This window comes from Amphiura filiformis, chromosome 5 (assembly GCF_039555335.1).
Source record: "Amphiura filiformis chromosome 5, Afil_fr2py, whole genome shotgun sequence".
In the NCBI taxonomy this organism is placed as follows: Eukaryota; Metazoa; Echinodermata; class Ophiuroidea; order Amphilepidida; family Amphiuridae; genus Amphiura; species Amphiura filiformis.
The window spans coordinates 11578621-11597130 of NC_092632.1; the positions used below are offsets into that span (position 1 = coordinate 11578621).

At 35.8% G+C, this 18510-nt stretch overlaps 1 protein-coding gene across 1 annotated transcript; it reads right to left on the bottom strand.

Moving 5' to 3' along the window:
* Window positions 1-1558: 1558 nt before the first annotated feature.
* LOC140152006 (solute carrier organic anion transporter family member 4A1-like) lies at window positions 1559-14514 on the bottom strand. Its single transcript, XM_072174307.1, has 6 exons — window positions 14211-14514; window positions 6186-6463; window positions 4185-4278; window positions 3239-3338; window positions 2076-2197; window positions 1559-1821 (listed from the first exon to the last, which is right to left on the bottom strand). The coding sequence occupies exons 1-6, from the start codon at window positions 14512-14514 to the stop codon at window positions 1559-1561; spliced, it is 1161 nt and encodes a 386-aa protein (XP_072030408.1).
* Between the last annotated feature and the right edge of the window lie 3996 nt (window positions 14515-18510).

Genomic DNA, 18510 nt, shown 5'->3' on the forward strand with positions numbered 1-18510 from the left:
ATAATAGAAATGTGTGCTATCTTTAGTAGATATCAACAATAACATAGTATGGATATAATCTAATATGTGCGATCGCCAATAGCAACATTAATTTTTTAAACACAATCTGGGTACAATGTGATATGTGCTGTCGTCAATAGATATCAACATTAACAGAATCTGATATGTGCTATCTTTAGTAGATAGCAACATTAACACAATCTGATATGTGCTATCTTTAGTAGATGACAACATTAACACCATCTGACATTTGTTATCTTCAATAGATTTGATGTGCAATCTTCAGCAGATAGCAACAGTAAACAATCTAATATGTGCAATCATAGAAGTACATAGAAGTACATAGAAGCAGCAACACCGTCTGATGATTAAATGATACATTCAATAGATAGCAACATTAACAGACTATTAACCATGTTAACATCATCCGATCAGGGATTTACCTTTTTCAGGGACCTGGGCCAGGCTAAAATTTAGCCCCCCCCCCCCTTATCCGGATCCAGGTGTTACACATCACTCACCACCACCTGGAAGCTATTTCTCATTCCATTTATTTCATTATAGTTTCCCAAACAAGTTACCTTTTTTTCTGTTTTTAATTTAATGATTGTGTCATCCCTGGATCTTTGGCCCTGGGCTCGGGCCCATCTGGACTGGTGATAAATCCAGTCTTGATTAGAGTGACTGGTCAACACAAACTCTAAAATGTTAACAATCCGGCTACCATTCTATTTTGATATATCATTTGCAAATCAGAGCAACGCGACAGGTGGTTATACTCTATAAATGTAAAGGAGTGAAATTCCACTCCTCTAGAGTGATCAGAGGGACCACTCAGGATCGACCAAGCCAAAGAGAGCAACATCTACACCTTTAGAATTAAGAGAGTAAGTATTTGATTCTTAAAACCTCCTTTTTGAATTGGCACTAACGAAAAACGTATGTTTGTTCTGGTGGAGAAATCCATCATTCATTGAGTTTCTATGACTAGAGATGACGTCTAGGCGTTCTTGCTTTCAAATCTAGGTTTCAGCAATAGACATGATAGAAAGCAAAAGCATTGTTATGCAAAAGTCACGTTTGATGATACTTACGTATTTTGGTATTGCACTGTAACGCCAGCAAAATCCACACCAGGACAAATCCACAGGAATGACAACCCAAGAATAATAGCTATACACAGGCAACACAACATATATTTCAGCATGGCTGGTACTTTCAAATCGTAAGACTTTACAAACCAGCCAGTAAATAAATTAGCCATCAAACCAGCCGGCAGACCTATGAGTCCTGCATGATAATGCATGAAATAAACAGAATGGACACAATGTTAACAATACTTTCCTGCATTATGCACTAAATTTTCACCATTAATCCTAAGATAAGGTGTAAGACCTACATGGTAATCATGCCAATATGCTATGAAGTTTTCTCATGGGCAAAAACAATGACATTTAAAAACTTCAATTCATAACATATATTCCATATATTATCTTAATTATGCAGATATTCAAATTTTGTGGAAGAAATTGACAGAGGGCGAGTAAGGAAAAACATTCTACAGACCTGCTATAATTGCAGCACTGCCAGAAGTCATGTTGAAAATTCCTTCGAAATATTTGGGCCCAAATGCTGTGACATACGCTACAATGAAGAGTTCAGTAGCTCCACTCAGTGTAATGAACATGAAAGGCAGGTTCTTCAAAAGTGTCCATGTTGCAAGAGGGAAATCTTTGAGACTTTGACCAAATCCAGGTCTTGTGGTGAATTTAGCCCCAGATTGGGTTTCAATCTCTCGTTGCCGTTGTTTTCTTAGCCTCCCTGGTGGGAACAAGAAATAGAGATTCCGTTATTAGATCCTACCATAATATGGCTGGATTTAATCATTCTTTGAAAAAAGTTCTTTTTTGTTTATAGAACCTGGCCTTTCCAGAACCAGTTGCTGTTCTTCATAGAACCATTTCGAATTCCACATACAGGACATGTCAAGAATCCTTTTAGGTTTTACTTACAACCTTTTTATTGAGAGTGTATAATTAACTTTCAAAATTATATTTAAAACGTTAATATCTCACCAGGTAAGTGTTTTCCAAATCCCATTAGAGGAATTGAGATAAGAATATTAAGACCTCCACAAATAAGGAATCCAAGCCACCATGCACCAACCCACAATGGACTGCTAGAGTCAATCGGCAATCTGAAACATGAACGGAAAGATGAAGGAGGGGCGCCCAAATATGTTAGAAATGCAGATTTGTTATTTACTGACCTGCACTTATCTTATATATACTGCTCCAAGAAAGTATCCTTACGCTTGAAAAAAATCACAATTTCAAACCTGAACCATATTGGGGTAACTTTGTTCTTTTAATAGATGCACTATCTAATCCGGCACAATTTGACATCCCATTGAATCCAATGTTACTTCACGAAGCAAAGTTACAAGCATTTGATAAGACGAAGGTCCAGTTTTAAAAGTGACACACTGGCCTATTCAAAACTCCACGGACTAGACATCTGATTTGAGAGTGGTAAATGGCTAATTTGTGTGTACAAATAAAACAAAAGGAACAAAAGAAAACTGAAACAAAAGAGCTGACAAATAAAATGCAAGTTATGAAAAGTGCAGAGAAGTAAAAACTGAAATAAATGCTGCTTTAAATAAGGCTTCGTTGAAGAAACTGTGTAGTCTCTTTGTTGCGCTTGTTGGAATTTTTTTGCGCCTTGTTTTTTATAGGCCAATTTGTAACTTTTATAACTGGACCTTCGTCTATTCAATTGCTTGTAACTTTACATCTTGAGGTCACATTGGATTCAATGTGGTGTCATAATGTGCAGGATTAGATAGTGCATCTATTACAAAAACAAATTTACCCCAATATGGTTCAGTTTTGAAATTGTGATTATTTTTCCAAGTGTAAGGATACTTTCTTGACGCAGTATATATCGTGCCCACCCCACCAAAAGGGTTGTCTCCGAAGACGAAGAACGAGCACATAAATATGTATAGCCTTTAAAATAAATTCGCATTCTAGCACATTTCTTCTTTCTTTAGGTTTTTGAGATGTTCCTTTGCTTTAGGCTGGTATTTGTTTGTTATCTGAAGAACAAAAGAAAAAGAAATTCTTCTGAGACAAACCTTTTTTATACTCATCAAACCATTTCGAACTATATGATCGTTTGTGACAAGAACATTATTTTATTTATGTTTTTTTTTTCTAACAATTCAAGAACATACGTGTCCGGATCGATTTCCATGTCTACGTAAAATTCTAAGAAAACGCCACCAAGAATAAATCCTAGGGCGGGTCCCAAAATGGACACAGCTTGAAAGATACCTGCAATCAAAACAAAAAGTTATAATATTGTTAATAATTAGGAAAATTAATTACCTATCTGACAAACGTCATCTCAGACGCCTTTCCTTTGAACATTTAACACCGCAGAAAACTCCCAAAACGGCAATATGCATTTCATTTCGACAATTCGACTTGTTGAATTTAAATATTAACTCTTAATTTTGTTGTTCTTTAGGAAAAGGAATAGTCTAGCTACAAACTATTGTTTTATCATTTTAGATAATTTTGCCAGTGTTTCTTCGCTGATTATTCTTCAAAATGAGATTATGGGCTGTACAATTGTCACCATGGAAAATCCAAGATTTCCAAGATGGTCAACATACAAAACTGCTCAAAATTGTCTAACCCATACCAAACTGTTTTCTGATCATTCATAAAATGTATAATTTGACATACATACGACTTATCGTTCTGCAGTCATAAGTCCATAGAATGAGAAAATCAACTGAGGCTAAAACAGAACAATTCTCAAATTCAGATGAAAATGGTCTTAATGTTATTGTTGAAACTGTTATCTTAATTCCAATAAAGAATAGTTGTAACTACCTGTACCGATTCGTTACCTAGGTAACCATTCCGGGAAATACTGATATGTTGTCATCAGTTAGGACTTTTAATAATAATTATTGGAAATTACCTATTTGGCTGTGATACATTGGTAAATAATAAAGGGTCATTTTAGGTGGTCCAAACTATTCTTATGTTTGAAAAACTACTTCTGTTCCCAACACGTATAAAGCTCTTCATTCGCGATATAGCCTACATGTTGTTGTTTGTTATTCTTGTACATCATAAACAATGTGAGAAGTGATATTGTATTATTACCGAGATATAAGGCAGCCATCTTTGGCGTGGAATTTTCATCAAGATACGCTATTCCTAATGTGTAAAGAGGCGTACCACTCAAACCATGGATTACCTGTGACAAAACAACAATAATTGAATTTCATAAATAATAGAAAGCAAAATTATACTTCTACGCTACTCAAATTTGGTACACACACCGGACCGCTTTCACCGGGTCAACCGACGTCTTCAGCGGATGTTATTACTCTGAAGATTGTTGTTGCTAGTGATGTAGTACTACTAGGACACCTCTTTCAACAACAATCTTCAGAGCAATACATCCTCTGAAGACGCCGGTTGACCCGGTGAAAGCGCTCCGGTGAGTGTACCAAATTTGAGTAGCGTAGAAGTATAATTTTAATTCACTGTGAAATAAAATCACTGAAAAAAGCACTGACATCTGAAATGAACACTGAACATGCTGAAAAAAGGGTCTCTGTAATAACCACTAAAATAATCACTGAAACACTCACTGAAATTTGATCATTTCAGTGGGATTAGTGAGTTTCAGTGTGATTTTTGAAATGACCTTGGACACTAATCACACTGAAACTCACTAATCCCACTGAAATGATCAAATTTCAGTGAGTGTTTAAGTGATTATTTTAGTGGTTATTACAGAGACCGTTTTTGTTTTCAGCATGTTCAGTGTTCATTTCAGATGTCAGTGCTTTTTTCAGTGATTTTATTTCATAGTGATTTACGTTTACCGCTACGTATGAATATACATCATTAGTTCATAAATAATAAATAAATTTCATGGCTGTTTGTTTTTGCCCACAAACAAAGAGGCAGACATCGACAATTAAATGTTCTTAATTTCATTTGAAATCGCATTTATTGGTATTATAATTTGCGATTTATTAGTCAAGCAATAGCATATCTCATATTTTGAAATCCAATGCGGTATGAGTTTGTTTCCCACTCTGAACTCGACAGATTCTGAATCTGCATACCCTCCTCTAATATACGTGAAGAAAAAATGCATTTGTACGCAACTTATACTGGGTCTTCAATGATCTCTATTCTCGACTATGATATGTAAATTCAAGTAAAGAAGACCAAAGTGACAAGAAAGGAGGGTCATATTATGTCAAACATTACTATAGGTGGACAAAAGGTAATAGACGGATATAATGGATTGACATGGCAAAGGTGGCATTTAAAGAAAACAAGTGTACGTTAGTAGCTTAGAATGGTACGGGTTGCCGAGGCATGGACAAAAAGGATTCTAGGAGACTGGAAGGTGAATTGGAAAGACAAAATTAATGAGTATGTGGGTGAGAGGTCAATAATAAGTACCATCAGAAGAAGCGGGAAGAAGAATTGGACTGGCCACATTGAGGACCTTTCGTACTTATGAAATATATGATAGAAGGAATGATGGAATGATGTAAAATGGGAATATATACTTTATGAAGACAATAAAGAAGATGCGACCGTATGTGGAGTTAAAGCGAATGGTGTAGATGGTTAAGACAGAACACTCAACACTAAGTGGGTAATAATCCGCCTAGATAAGTGAGACGGAGAAACATAGAGGTTATCCGTGTTAGCTGCATATCCTATCAACGACTGCTATACCTTGTTTAGGACTTTCAAAAGAGGTCCCTGCATGTGCAACCATCACTGTTTCAAAATACCCCGCCAAAGTGATGCAGGTAACTCCGAGGTCGTGCATTGAATTGGTTTGAATGAGGAATACTACGGGAACTGTGTGAAGTGGACAACCTCTATTGGATCAAGTGTTATAGATAATGAGAGCAGTCAATCTTATCAATTCGTTGTTTTTAACTGGAAGCCGGCACTGGCCGTCAAAAAAGATCCTCCAGGTGGGGAGAACTGTGAGTGCGTTTTGATTTGAGATGAACTAATATAATCGAGCAGCACTTTTCAAATTAATGAGATTAAGAAGAGAGATACAGTATTAATTATTGTCAGTGTAATCAATAATAATGAAAATAAATAAATTGGCTTTACCTGGGCAATTATAAACACGACATAATACGAGCTAAGATCTTCGTAGTCGCCACTGCAGCGATCAGGTGTAGGTCTGGTAGAATTGCAGGTATCAAAAAGTGTACCTTCAGCGTTATATTTCTCAGATAAGAAATGTGGCAGAGTAAAAACAATAGAACCAACACCAAAGAAAAAGGCACCGATACCGAGATATCGAGGTTTGCTCCCCCGATCACCATAGTAAGTCACGAATATGAGAGCACACATCGCAGCGAAGTCGTATACACTTACTATCATACCTGTAACATGAGGGAAACTATCATAATTATATACAAACTAGCTATACTACATTTAATTTGATTAATTTTACCCTTGTATTGGCGCTAGGAAGGACTGATTCGACAAATCGGTTTGAATTCCCTGTGGTGTTGACGTAATCCACCTGAAGTATTAAAGCAGGCCATTTTGGCTCTAGTCCCATATTCTGTAGGTATTCCTTGACTGCCGTGCCTCTGTGGGGCGAGCGGTGTCATCTTGGAGGATTGCATTTAAGGTCCCAGATTGTGAAGATTTGGGATTGCAGCTTGCTGCCGGAATAAGGGTCAATTTGGCAAATTCTGTTTGAGACCCCACTACATTCACAAGGTGTGTACTCAGCCGTGAAAAATGTTATTGTTTCAAATGGGGTGTCATTGTAAAGGGGAGGATTGTAGCTATCCATTGATATGCAACACGATAAATACCCAGCCTCTTCACAATCGCATGTTACATCGTCATCATCCCTATATCTTCGTGTCAAAAATTGCCGTGATAGTACAGCGAATCCTCTCGTTTTTCAACAGCTATGCATGGCGATTTTGTTCGAGATAGGCCGAGCGACTCAGGCTAAGCATACCATGACTATCATATTAGATACGACAGAGTTTCTATATTCTACACATTATTACGATTTGTGCATGCTCTAGTACCCCCTTGATGTTGCTATTACAAGAAAAATCGATTTGTTTTCAGGTAAAACCAGGGTTTTGTTTCCAGTACACTAACTTGAAATGCAATACACTAATTAGCGGCGACTGTTGTTTGTTGTGTATATGTTTTACTGCATTTTGTCCGTAAAGATTTCTTAAATCGCCCGTAAAAATTGTGATATATTTAATTTTGAGAATTACAATTATACTTTATAGAGGAACACGTTTAGCCCATTCAGTTAAGTTTCAGGTGCAAGTCCTATAACACAATGCATATGTAAACTTTCTTTATCTGTGTTAATAATAGAATATTGATTTCAACGGAGTATGGAGCTTTATGGAAAAAATATTTATAATACAGGGTGTTGACACTGTGTGTTACAACATCGCATCAAGTGGAAACGACTCAGGGGTTTTCTTACATCTGAAAGTCAGTGGACACTATTTCGACACAAGAATGTCCGAATTTTAGATCGCGAGCATTGTTGGTTCGAGCGTCAGGCGTGAAAGAGGCAATCTGGATGAGAGCTGAGCAACCATCTCAATCGTGGGGAGGTGTCCGGGCCAAACTTTCACACGGCTGGGACAGAATCACAAACGACATTCCACGCCGATTATCATCAATAACGAATGTGTCCGGTACTCAAGGTCATTTGCATTAGAACCCAGCTGAAGACTGGAGGTTTCAGTCGCAACGTCAGTTCGATCGTCAAAAAATAGTTAGCCCTATGTCTGGTTGATGACCAGATTTGAATTAAATCTTACTCAGTTTTTAATCAGCAGTTGTTTCAAAATGATAAAATCACCAGGGAGGCGAAATGAGTTCTGATTGCATACATTTGACCAAAAGGGTGAACATTACCTGTTTGGTGAGGCATCTTGAATCTTGATCTAAAGTGATGGCTTTCTTGGATAAAGGCGTAACCGTCATGATGTGGCCACAATAGATTGGCTGAAGTTAAGAGGCTGGATGCTGACATCAACCAATCTCTGATGGCCATTTCTTCTTTCTTTGACTTGTACGCCTCTATCCAAGAGAACTGTTGCTCTAGATCTTTGCAACTGTTTCAGTCTAGCATTTGCAAGTTCTTTTTGCCAACGAAAGAACTATGCACGACACAACAATCCTTATTTCTACTCGTGTAGTGATTTTACCATTTTTTGAAACACCGGCTGAATAAAAACTTCAAATTTTATACTGAAAGAATATTGCATGGGTGATTGTGTTATCGGGCATATAAGATATTAGATGTTTTATATTTGGTACCCTCCGATAGGCATGGGTCTCCTATTTCCATTGATACCAAAATACCCCCCCCCCTAAAATTACAAAACATTTGTTTGCGTAACTTGACATACATTTTCTTGATTTGAAAAATTTAAAAACATGGGAATAGAGAAATTATTTTGCTACCCGCCCAAAGCCATTTTTTGTTCAAAAAATAATCACATTTTCCAAAATTGATGCTTTCAGAAAAAGTTGCACTTTTCAACATCCTAAACATGGAATGTTCTCAATATCAACGTGATCTGTGTTCGATTGACTAAACATGCTAAATGGTGTTTTTCTTTAATTTTATGTGTCCAATAACTCAAAACACCATTTAGTCAATCAAAACATTGATCACGTTAATATTGAGAACGTTTTTTGTACATGCAGTCTCATGATTTCACACAACCACATAGTATTATATGGTTGCGCGCCCTGAATGCATTTCTCAGAAAAACCAATAGATGGCCTAAAGTAAGCATTAAAATGAGCAGAAATTTGCATGGCTTTGGCTAAATTCGGATTGGTCATGATTAGTAATATCAACTCCTTCAGTGTACCATAGATGGGAGAGATCGAATATTTTTTAATGATTTTAAGCAGCCTTTTCTATATAGAAACGATGGCATGATTTTGCCCGTAAAATTAGGTAATTCCCAGACATCATAGACTTCGAGGGCCAGTCGTAAAAAATAATGACGGTCAACCTATATTTTTTCCCAGTCAGAGGGATCAGGCTAGGACTAATTTCAACCATCATAGCTGTCGCTCCTGCGAAGAAAAAAATGACGTTTTCTTGAGGCAAATATAGTACATAATCTCTATGGGAATTTATTTGGAGGTGCGAGGTGTAATATCGTCAAGCGGAAATATTGAACCAAACTTTATCTCCATTTATCTTCATCTGTTTATAGACAACATCAATATAAACTTATCATTGTAATACTAATTGCGTAACGTGCTTGTCTCTATTTTTATGGAAAGTATATATAATTCTTGTTTGATCTGTCTGGATGATGTACCTGATTGGCCATTCTGGTGAATATAGGCCTAATTATTATTTTATTCCCTACCAACACTTCAGAAGTACGTATCCATACATAAATACGAGGGTCATTTTCAAGAAGTTTATTATGAATAAGTTCTACCTCCGCTCTCATAACTTCGGTTCTGTAAATGGTAGCTTCTTCAAACTTATTAGCATAATTATACACTGGTACAAATGTATTGTTGAGATCCCACATTTTGTTTATCAAAACATCATAAATTAAGTTTTCAAAATTCTGTCATATATATTTTTTTTGCACAAACCCAAATATTTGGCGAGATGGCAAGATCCCCTCATTTTGTGGGCCGCTATTGTGCGGGTTCCCACCATTCTACGGGATCCCACCGTTTACCAGGATCCCCAGTGGCATAACCAGTGGCCTAAGTTGGGGCCCTGGACCCCACCCGTTTGATTCCTTTGTCAGATTTTTTTAGGTGACCTCAGAACCAAAATACGACTTGATACACCAGAAACGGTTAAAAACGTAAAACATTTACATGGAAATATGACTGTGTGTATCCCTATTTTGTCTGATGGTTCTTCACAGCAATATTCTTGAAATTGTTGTAGGATTTTGAATTCAGCTGGAAATACTACAAAAGTTCCAAAATACACTTATTCTATTCTTCTGGACAAATATTTACTAGATAAAGTTAATTCCTTTGGGCCAGGGTAAATGTATAGTCTCGACCATTCTCAAACCACCCTTGCAGTAATCAGAGCAGATAATAGTCCTTTTAACACTACCATTGCCACCATTCCAAATACAGTACATTCCAAATAAATTCAAAGAATAATTTGTCCAGAGAATCAAAAAAGATTTTGGAATTTTTATACATAAAACAGAATATTGATAAGGTAATTGGGGTAATAAAAGGGGGACTGCTCTATAATCCGACGCTTCTATAATCCGAAGGTTCTTTAGTCTGAAGGTTCGCTAGTCCGAACATGTGTTCATAGCATTCGCTAGTCCGAATTTTAAAAGAGGTTCTTTAGTCCGAAAAAAATTAAAAAGAGGTTCTTTATTCCGACGCTTCTTTATTTCGAAGGTTCTATAGTCCGAATTTTAAAGAAGGTTCCCTAATCCGAATATTAAAAGAGGTCCTTTAATCCGAATTTTAAAACGGTTCTCTAGTCCAAATATGAAAATAGGCTCTATAGTCCGAATTTTAAAAGGGTTCTATAGTCCGAATATGGAAATAGGCTCTATAGTCCGAATTTAAAAAAAGCTTCTATAGTCCGAAATTGCAAAACGGTTCTATAGTCCGAAACAGATACCGTGTTCTTTAGTCCGAATTGGTAAACGGGTTCTATAGTCCGAATTTTATTTTCATCATTTGTTTCAGTGTCAAATCATCAATTGTTAAATACATATCCGATGAAGTTCAACATGGTTGCTTTTTTTGGATATTTTCCGTAGCATACATTGACGTTTATCTTTATTCTGATGGTATTTTCATCATTTTTTATCTGTTATTCATTCCGTTATAATATTATATACTAGTAAGAGACTCAACACTCTACGGTGTATTTGAGCTCTAGTTTTAATAGCGCTATCCTGCGATGCATGTATAATGCTGCGGCTTTTGTCTAAAACAAATTTGTTTACAGAATTAATAGTATGATTTTATCTTGCGATGATTTGAAGGGGGTGTAAAATATCCTGGCTGGCTTTTATCAAGGATGCGAGCGGGTAACATGCATGCAATTGGCAGTGATGGCGGCTGGCCCTGGGATTGCTTGTCCCTTTTTTGTGTTCGTTTTCATTCTGTCTTTCGTTGTTTTTTCTTTCTTTCGTATACCTTTTTCCGAATCGTTCTTTTGTTCGTCGTTTAGTTTGTTCTTTAATTCATTTGTTCATTGTTTCATTCTTGATTTCGTTCGATATTTTTTTAATTCCCTTTCCCATTTTGTTTGTTTGTTCTGTATTCAAAATGTAGTATACGTTAATGTTATAAAAATTCGGACTATAGAACCTTTTTACCAATTCGGACTAAAGAACACGGTATCCGTTTCGGACTATAGAACCGTTTTGCAATTTCGGACTATAGAACCCTTTTTAAATTCGTACTATAGATCTTATTTTCATATTCGGACTATAGAACCCTTTTTTTAAAATTCGGACTATAGAGCCTATTTTCATATTCGGACTAGAGAACCGTTTTTAAAATTTGGATTAAAGAACCTCTTTTAATATTCGGATTAGGGAACCTTTTTTAAAATTCGGACTATAGAACCTTCCAAATAAAGAAGCGTCGGAATAAAGAACCTTCGTAATAAAGAACCGTCGGATTAAAGAACCGTCGGACTAAAGAACCGTCGGAATAAAGAACCTTCGGACTATAGAGCTTCCACCAATAAAAGAGATGCCCAAATGACATTTACGCAGAAATATGCTCTGAAGAACCATCAGACATTTCAGTGAAAACTTCGATGCCTGTATAATTTCTAGTCATCTTACTGGATGGTTACACATTTTATGTTGTATTATTACAATCTGTTAGCATTTATCATAACACTGCCATATCGAGCTAAATATGGATACACACAGTCATATTTCCATGTAAATGTTTTTTCCGGTGTATCAAGTCGTATTTTGGTTCTGAGGTCACCTACAAAAATCTGACAAAGGAATCAAACGGGTGGGGTCCAGGGCCCCACCTTAGGCCACTGGTTACGCCACTGGGGATCCTGGTAAACGGTGGGATCCCGTAGAATGGTGGGAACCCGCACAATAGCGGCCCACAAAATGACAGGATCTTGTCATCTCGCCAAATATTTGGGTTTGTGCAAAATAAATATATATATCACAGAATTTTTGAGATTTATGATGGTTTGATAAACAAAAAGCAATTGCCTTTAAAGATTTTTTGTTTAAAATAAAAAGAATTGACTCTCCTGACTGTTCTTTTTGTCAGAAAAACATGAAAAATAATTTACATTTTTGTGAATGTGATTTAATTATTCCGCTTTGGGATGAAATACAAAATATGTTTTATTTACAGAAAGGGGTTCTTTCAATTTAATAACTCCCATTACTGGTAACATTTTTTACTTACATAATTTTATGTACCAAATTTTACATTTACAGATGCAAATTCCAGGATAAAAAGCACAATTTAAGTGGTATCACATTGCATTGAAAAGAGATAAACTCTCTCTTCATTACAACAAGAGGCTTGTATTTTATAACTGTATTGATTTGAAGGTTAAGTTGTTGACTTATTTTTGATATGCTACCTAGCGAATTCTGATTTAATTTTTACTTCACCTACAACAAATGAAAAATGATATTGAAACACAATTTTCTCACAAGCTAGTAAGACTCTAGGTTACAATCACGAAAAATTTGAAAGGGCTACTATATGCAGAGATTGAGATATAAGGGTGGAGGTTGAACTTTCTGAATGATCCTCGTATTTTGATATATAATTTAAAAGTGTCTTTCTCTTGAATCATGTTAATAATACCTGTTAATTGTTTTTAATCGTGAAATATCATATTGTAATCTGTTACATTCCTGATTTGTTTTTATACAATATCTATTAATGCTATATATAGTCTTGTTTGTCAAGGTCATATTTACATTATTAATTCTGATATCGAGTAATTATAGCTGATCTGTGCGGTTCAGAGACGGATGAATGGCCACGTTTTTTAAATCAAGATATTTTTTCTCTGTTTGTTTTTGGAGTGTTCATAATACTTTGGGTTGGTGGTGGGTCAAAAACATTTTACGGCTTCAAAAAGTGGGGTCAAAAATGTTTTTGCTCCTTAGAGAGGGGGTCCAAAAATGTTGTTTCAAAACAATAGTAAAAACAAACAAGATGATGACTAGAAACAGTACAAAATAGATTTGATCTTATTGATGCTTTTAACATAGTCTAATGTAACTTAAGTGCTCTCTACCTTCATTAATTGAAATCTACAGATATAATGGAATTTGTTGAAGTCGGAGTGGAAATCACAAAATGATTCTATAATTATAAGCAAGTCTTAAATGACTGAGCGAGCCTTGTACAACAATTATAGCCATCGGTTGACTAGAGTTCTGAGTGGTTAGTGCTAAATTGAGATATGCTTCATTAGCCAGAACATGATTTTAATTGAAAAAATATTGCTGTATTTTTTTAATTTTTCATGAATGGGAGGTAGTTATCATGGTTATGTTGTGTGCAGTCAAGCTCAGTCACTCCTGTTAAATTATCTTTATTCAACAGATTTCATTTGTTTTAAATATTTTATTATAAAAGCAGGCCTATCTAATGATCATAACATTCATTTTCAATGGTGCATTCACTAAACGCTAAGGAAATATGAATAATAAATAAATAAATTAAAAAAAATAAATAAATAAATAAATAAATAAATAAATAAATAAATAAATAAATAAATAAATAAATAAATAAATAAATAAATAAATAAATAAATAAATAAATAAATAAATAAATAATGTATAAACAAACCTTCTGATGGAGTAACTTGGTTTTTTTTAACATGGGGGAGGGGGTAAAAAAGTTTTGCATGTCTGAAGAGGGGTGTCAAAAGTTTCAGATTCTCTGGGGGAGGGTTATATAAAAGTTTGCACTCCAAATTTCCAAGTGCCAAACCCCCAAGTATTTCTGAAAACTCTCTTAAATGGTCCATCCCTATTCCGTGTAGAGATACACTTGAGTCCTGATGGAACCAGGCTCAAGCCAGGCTAAGCATAAAGAGCGTTTATTATATTAACATGCGTGAAGCTTTAAACATGATCTTACCACTTCTAGTGCTAGTAAATCCAAAACGTCGCTCTAAAGTTGTGATTACCACAAAAACTAATCCATTCGCTACCATTCCTTGAACGAAAACATAAACACATAGGAAAAACAGATATCCCTTTGGATTATGACAGCATTGTAGAAATCCTGGTCGCCATGAACCCCAGCCATATCGATGTAGTTTAGGATCTTCATAATCATCATCATCATCATCACCATGCTCTCTTTTTTGGTTTACCACAGCAGAAGTTTTCTCATGTTTGTCATCTCCTTCATAAGCTGGATTGTCTTTACCTGACGACATCTTGATAGTAGTTTCCCGTTACTTGCAATTGTCGTTTGGTATGGCCTGTGGAATGACGATGATGACTGGTAATTATTAAACATAAAGCAAATGATAAGCAAGCGCTAAATCATTACTTAATTTATTACATTTAAATGTTATTAAAACGTTTCGAATAAACGTTTTAAGAACAGTTTGCTGGGGTGCGCATTATCTCGGATAATTTGTCCAATTGTTCCTCCAATTTTACTTTTGGCAAAAATATTGGTGAAAAAGTTGTTGGTAAAATTGTGTGACTAACATTTTCAGTTTTGAAAGTTCCGAGCATGACGTCAAGCTCATTCCGTACTGGATGAGATATAGACCTATTATTGTCTGATCACCATTCAGTCAACTAAACTACATGTTTGAGTTTACAAGGCTAATTTGAAATAGTCAAAAGTGTTGGCCTCGTTTAATATTGGATGGTGATGCGAAATTATGGGACGACAAAGTGCTTATAAATATTTAAAAAATATCACAGTTTCGTATGCTCAGTTTTTATATTGTTGGATTTTGTTTAGACTTTTTCTTTTATTTGCACATTTAAATATGTTCTTGGCCTATCTTGGATGTATAAAATTCTGGATAAAATGTACTGTAGGATGATCTGAACGTCATTATCACGATGATGCTAATATAACAACGAGTTTCCATAAACCTGACATCTAAGAATTTAATTTTCGCAACCAGATTATACCAGTGGCTGCTATAAAATTACTATAAAGTTTAGAACACAAGACGTACCTGATTGTTGGTTCTCCGAGCTCCGTTTACACAGTTTTATGTTGTCAACTCTTGTAACCTATCCTCCAAACTTTTTATCTATATTGTCGGTCGACACACCTGATTATTATGGACTTTCATTGTGTCAATATTTTAAATAGCCGCCTAGCAGATCGCATGTAATTATTACCGATTAAACATAACCTTTGTTCTCGAGAATAATAAACATTGGCGTATTTATTTGTACAACTGTATAAAGTGCGTTCCATTCAAATAAATGAATTAAATCTAACGTCAGAATCTTAGTAGCCTATGCCATGTATGCGGTAAAATGCAATGTTTAGACTTTTCTAAACACTAAAAGTACACCGCGTTTATAGTATACAAATATATACTGCCATGAGAGGTTCTGGTTAAAACTATGGGCCCGAGGTGAGATCAATAGTACTATTTTCCTGAGGGGCGCAGCCCCGAAGGAAAATAGTATTAATTGATCTCAACGAGGGACCATAGTTTTAACCAGAACTTCGAATAAAGGCAGTATATACATGTATTTGTTTTATATACTTCATTAATATGTTCTTTGTTCATTGATTTGTTAAAAGAAAATTATTTGACGTTTTGACTCTCCCGCTTCTATCCTGAGTGAACAGCACGGCTAATTTAAGCACAACCTACCCTTCAAAAAATCGAATAGCCTAAAATCGGGCTAACCAATTACAGCAGCGCGAAATGACGCTATGGTAGTTTCGCGTGCGTGAACCGTTCCGTCGCATCGAATGCGCGCGCGCGGAAGGCATGGTCAAAAGTACTATTTACGGCTTGGAGGTACTATTTACGGCTCATCCGGGACATTGAAAATACTATTTACGGCTTAGAGGTACTATTTACGGATAGGAGTACTGATGGTAAAACTATTTTTGGTCATGTGATCCACTTTTAACCAATCAATGAACAAGAATATATTAATGAAGTATATAAACGTGTCTAATTCCTAAACACTAATGTTAAATTTCAAAACTATGTCAAGCCATCAAATTCCTAAACATATTTAGCATTTTAAAAAGTTTCGAAACGTGTAGAAAAGTGTAAAACTGTATTTACAGTGTAGTTTTAAGCCGAATACAAAACCAGCTTCAGTACGTTTACTTTACGAACCAGCAGAAGAGACCAAATCTGGGCCTCTGCAAATTTTATGTAAAAAAGTTATGTATGAGCACTACTAATTGACTAATCCCATGTAACGTTTTCCGTATATAGGTTTTCTGATGCGATTTCTTTTCAGAATACAGTTCAGGACTTTGATTTCTTCAAACGTTTTGTCGTCGTGGGACTTTTTTTTTGCCGCAACGCGCGTAGCGGAAACCAATGGTGAGTCTATGTGGGACGCTGCCCGCCGGAAATTTGTTAGATTTTCAGGCCTTTTTTGACAATATTGTTGACAACTTTCTTCAAATTTTACCCTCTGAAAGTCACCTATTCTCCCCGGCCCCCTCTAAAATAAAATTCTGGTTACACCACTGGCGTAAACACGAGTCGACAGTAAATCGAACACAAAACGTCGGACTACATGTATATTAAAAATGGACCTTTGGCAAAATTTTTATTCCATTTTAAGACAGGACTATAAGCATAAGACGAAGCACCCAAATCACCATCACACATTGTCATGGTTGTGATTTTGATGTGTGTCGAGCATGTCTATGAAACAGCAAAAACAATTTTGTATTGTTGTGCAATTGATGCATTCTTTTCATTTCACGAAGGAACTCTTGATAAACTTGACGCTATCATTGATTTACATGTACAGCCATCATCCCTAGTAAAAATGCAACAAAACATATCTCGAGATTAAAACAAGCAAATTGAACAGAATAAACGGCATTCGAGAGCTAAGACTGCGCCCTTGACGTTGATGTAAGCATGTCACAACTGTATTTTCTGAATGCCAAAGAGGGCGCTTTTTTGCACAATTGTTATTGAGACAGACTGTAGCTCTCATTCTAACCAAAGTAAACCAAACTTCTTGTCTCCAGATTAAACAGATATACCAAATGTAACTCTTAAAGAAGTAGAGACAGCAGTAAAACAAATGAAAGACAACAAAGCACCTGGCACTGGTGACATATCCAGAGACGTGTACAAGATAGGAGGTACAGAACTTTACAACCAAATATTGACAGAAAAGAAGATGCCAGCAGTCTGGAAGGAAGCAAAGATTATTCTTCTACATAAGAAAGGATTATAAAGAGGATATCAAAAACTACCGACCCATTAGTCTGGTATCACATGCATATAAAATTTTCACACGAATCATTCAGAATAGAATCAAGAGAATCCTGGATGAAAACCAACCTAGACAACAGGCAGGCTTCAGAGATGGCTTTTCAATTACTGATCATCTGCATGTTTTGAACCAACTGATTGAGAAAGCAAATGATTTTAGAATATTCACCAATGATGACGAATAAACTTAACTATAGTCCATTTAGCTTCCCCAAGACTGCAGCGTCTGTGGTTTCGCACTGTTTCTTGGAACACACTTTTGTACATAATCTTTGTACAATTACGCAGTCAGCCACCTGGACAACCGATTCTTTAGAAATGCTTAGTCGCGCTAAAAGTCGATCGATACATGTTAAAATCAGCACAATTCAGAGATACACCTTTTGCTATGAAATTAATTTTCTCGGCCAAATATAAAGCAAAATTTGTTTTTTCTTCAGTAATGTCAGTTAAAAACTTGTGTCTTTTAGTGTGATATTTTTGATTTTTATAGGCCTTGAGTTCGCCCGCGAGCTTTTTACGGAATTGATTTTTAGCGTCTCAAACTAATATAGTTTGCTAAAGAAAGATATTTCCCACCTCTGTAAAGCACATCGTGTGGGTCTATATATTATAGTTTTGTCAGAATTTCCGTTTTTATTTTACCCTTTTTCCCTTCATGCTCCGAAAATGTCAAACTCCAGTACTTTTATCTCGTGAGCAACCAGCAGAAATAGTCGATATTTTCATTGTTGTCATCCAGGGCAAATTTCCATTGAAAAGCAAATATTGCCCGACCAGCGATTTAGTAGCCCAAATCCCCAATTGAGTTTTCTGGTAAATGAGGTGAATTTTAAAAATTTGCTCCCGTGATAGCCTGCAATTTCAATTTATATGGATTCCATGATTATGAAAACCATTTTGTCTGTCTGTTTGTTTGTTTACCTAGGTTAGTCCGTATTAAAAGACGCACGCTTGAGGTCCATG

What these genes read in the sequence shown, in the direction of transcription:
- LOC140152006 (XM_072174307.1), bottom strand. Translation starts at nt 14,514, where the DNA reads ATGTCGTCAGGTAAAGACAATCCAGCTTATGAAGGAGATGACAAACAT. An exon ending in ATTTACTAGCACTAGAAGTG is followed by an intron (nt 6,464 to 14,210) that starts GTAAGATCATGT and finishes CTCATGTTACAG; the next exon opens with GTATGATAGTAAGTGTATAC. An exon ending in ATTTGGAAAACACTTACCTG is followed by an intron (nt 1,822 to 2,075) that starts GTGAGATATTAA and finishes TGTTCCCACCAG; the next exon opens with GGAGGCTAAGAAAACAACGG.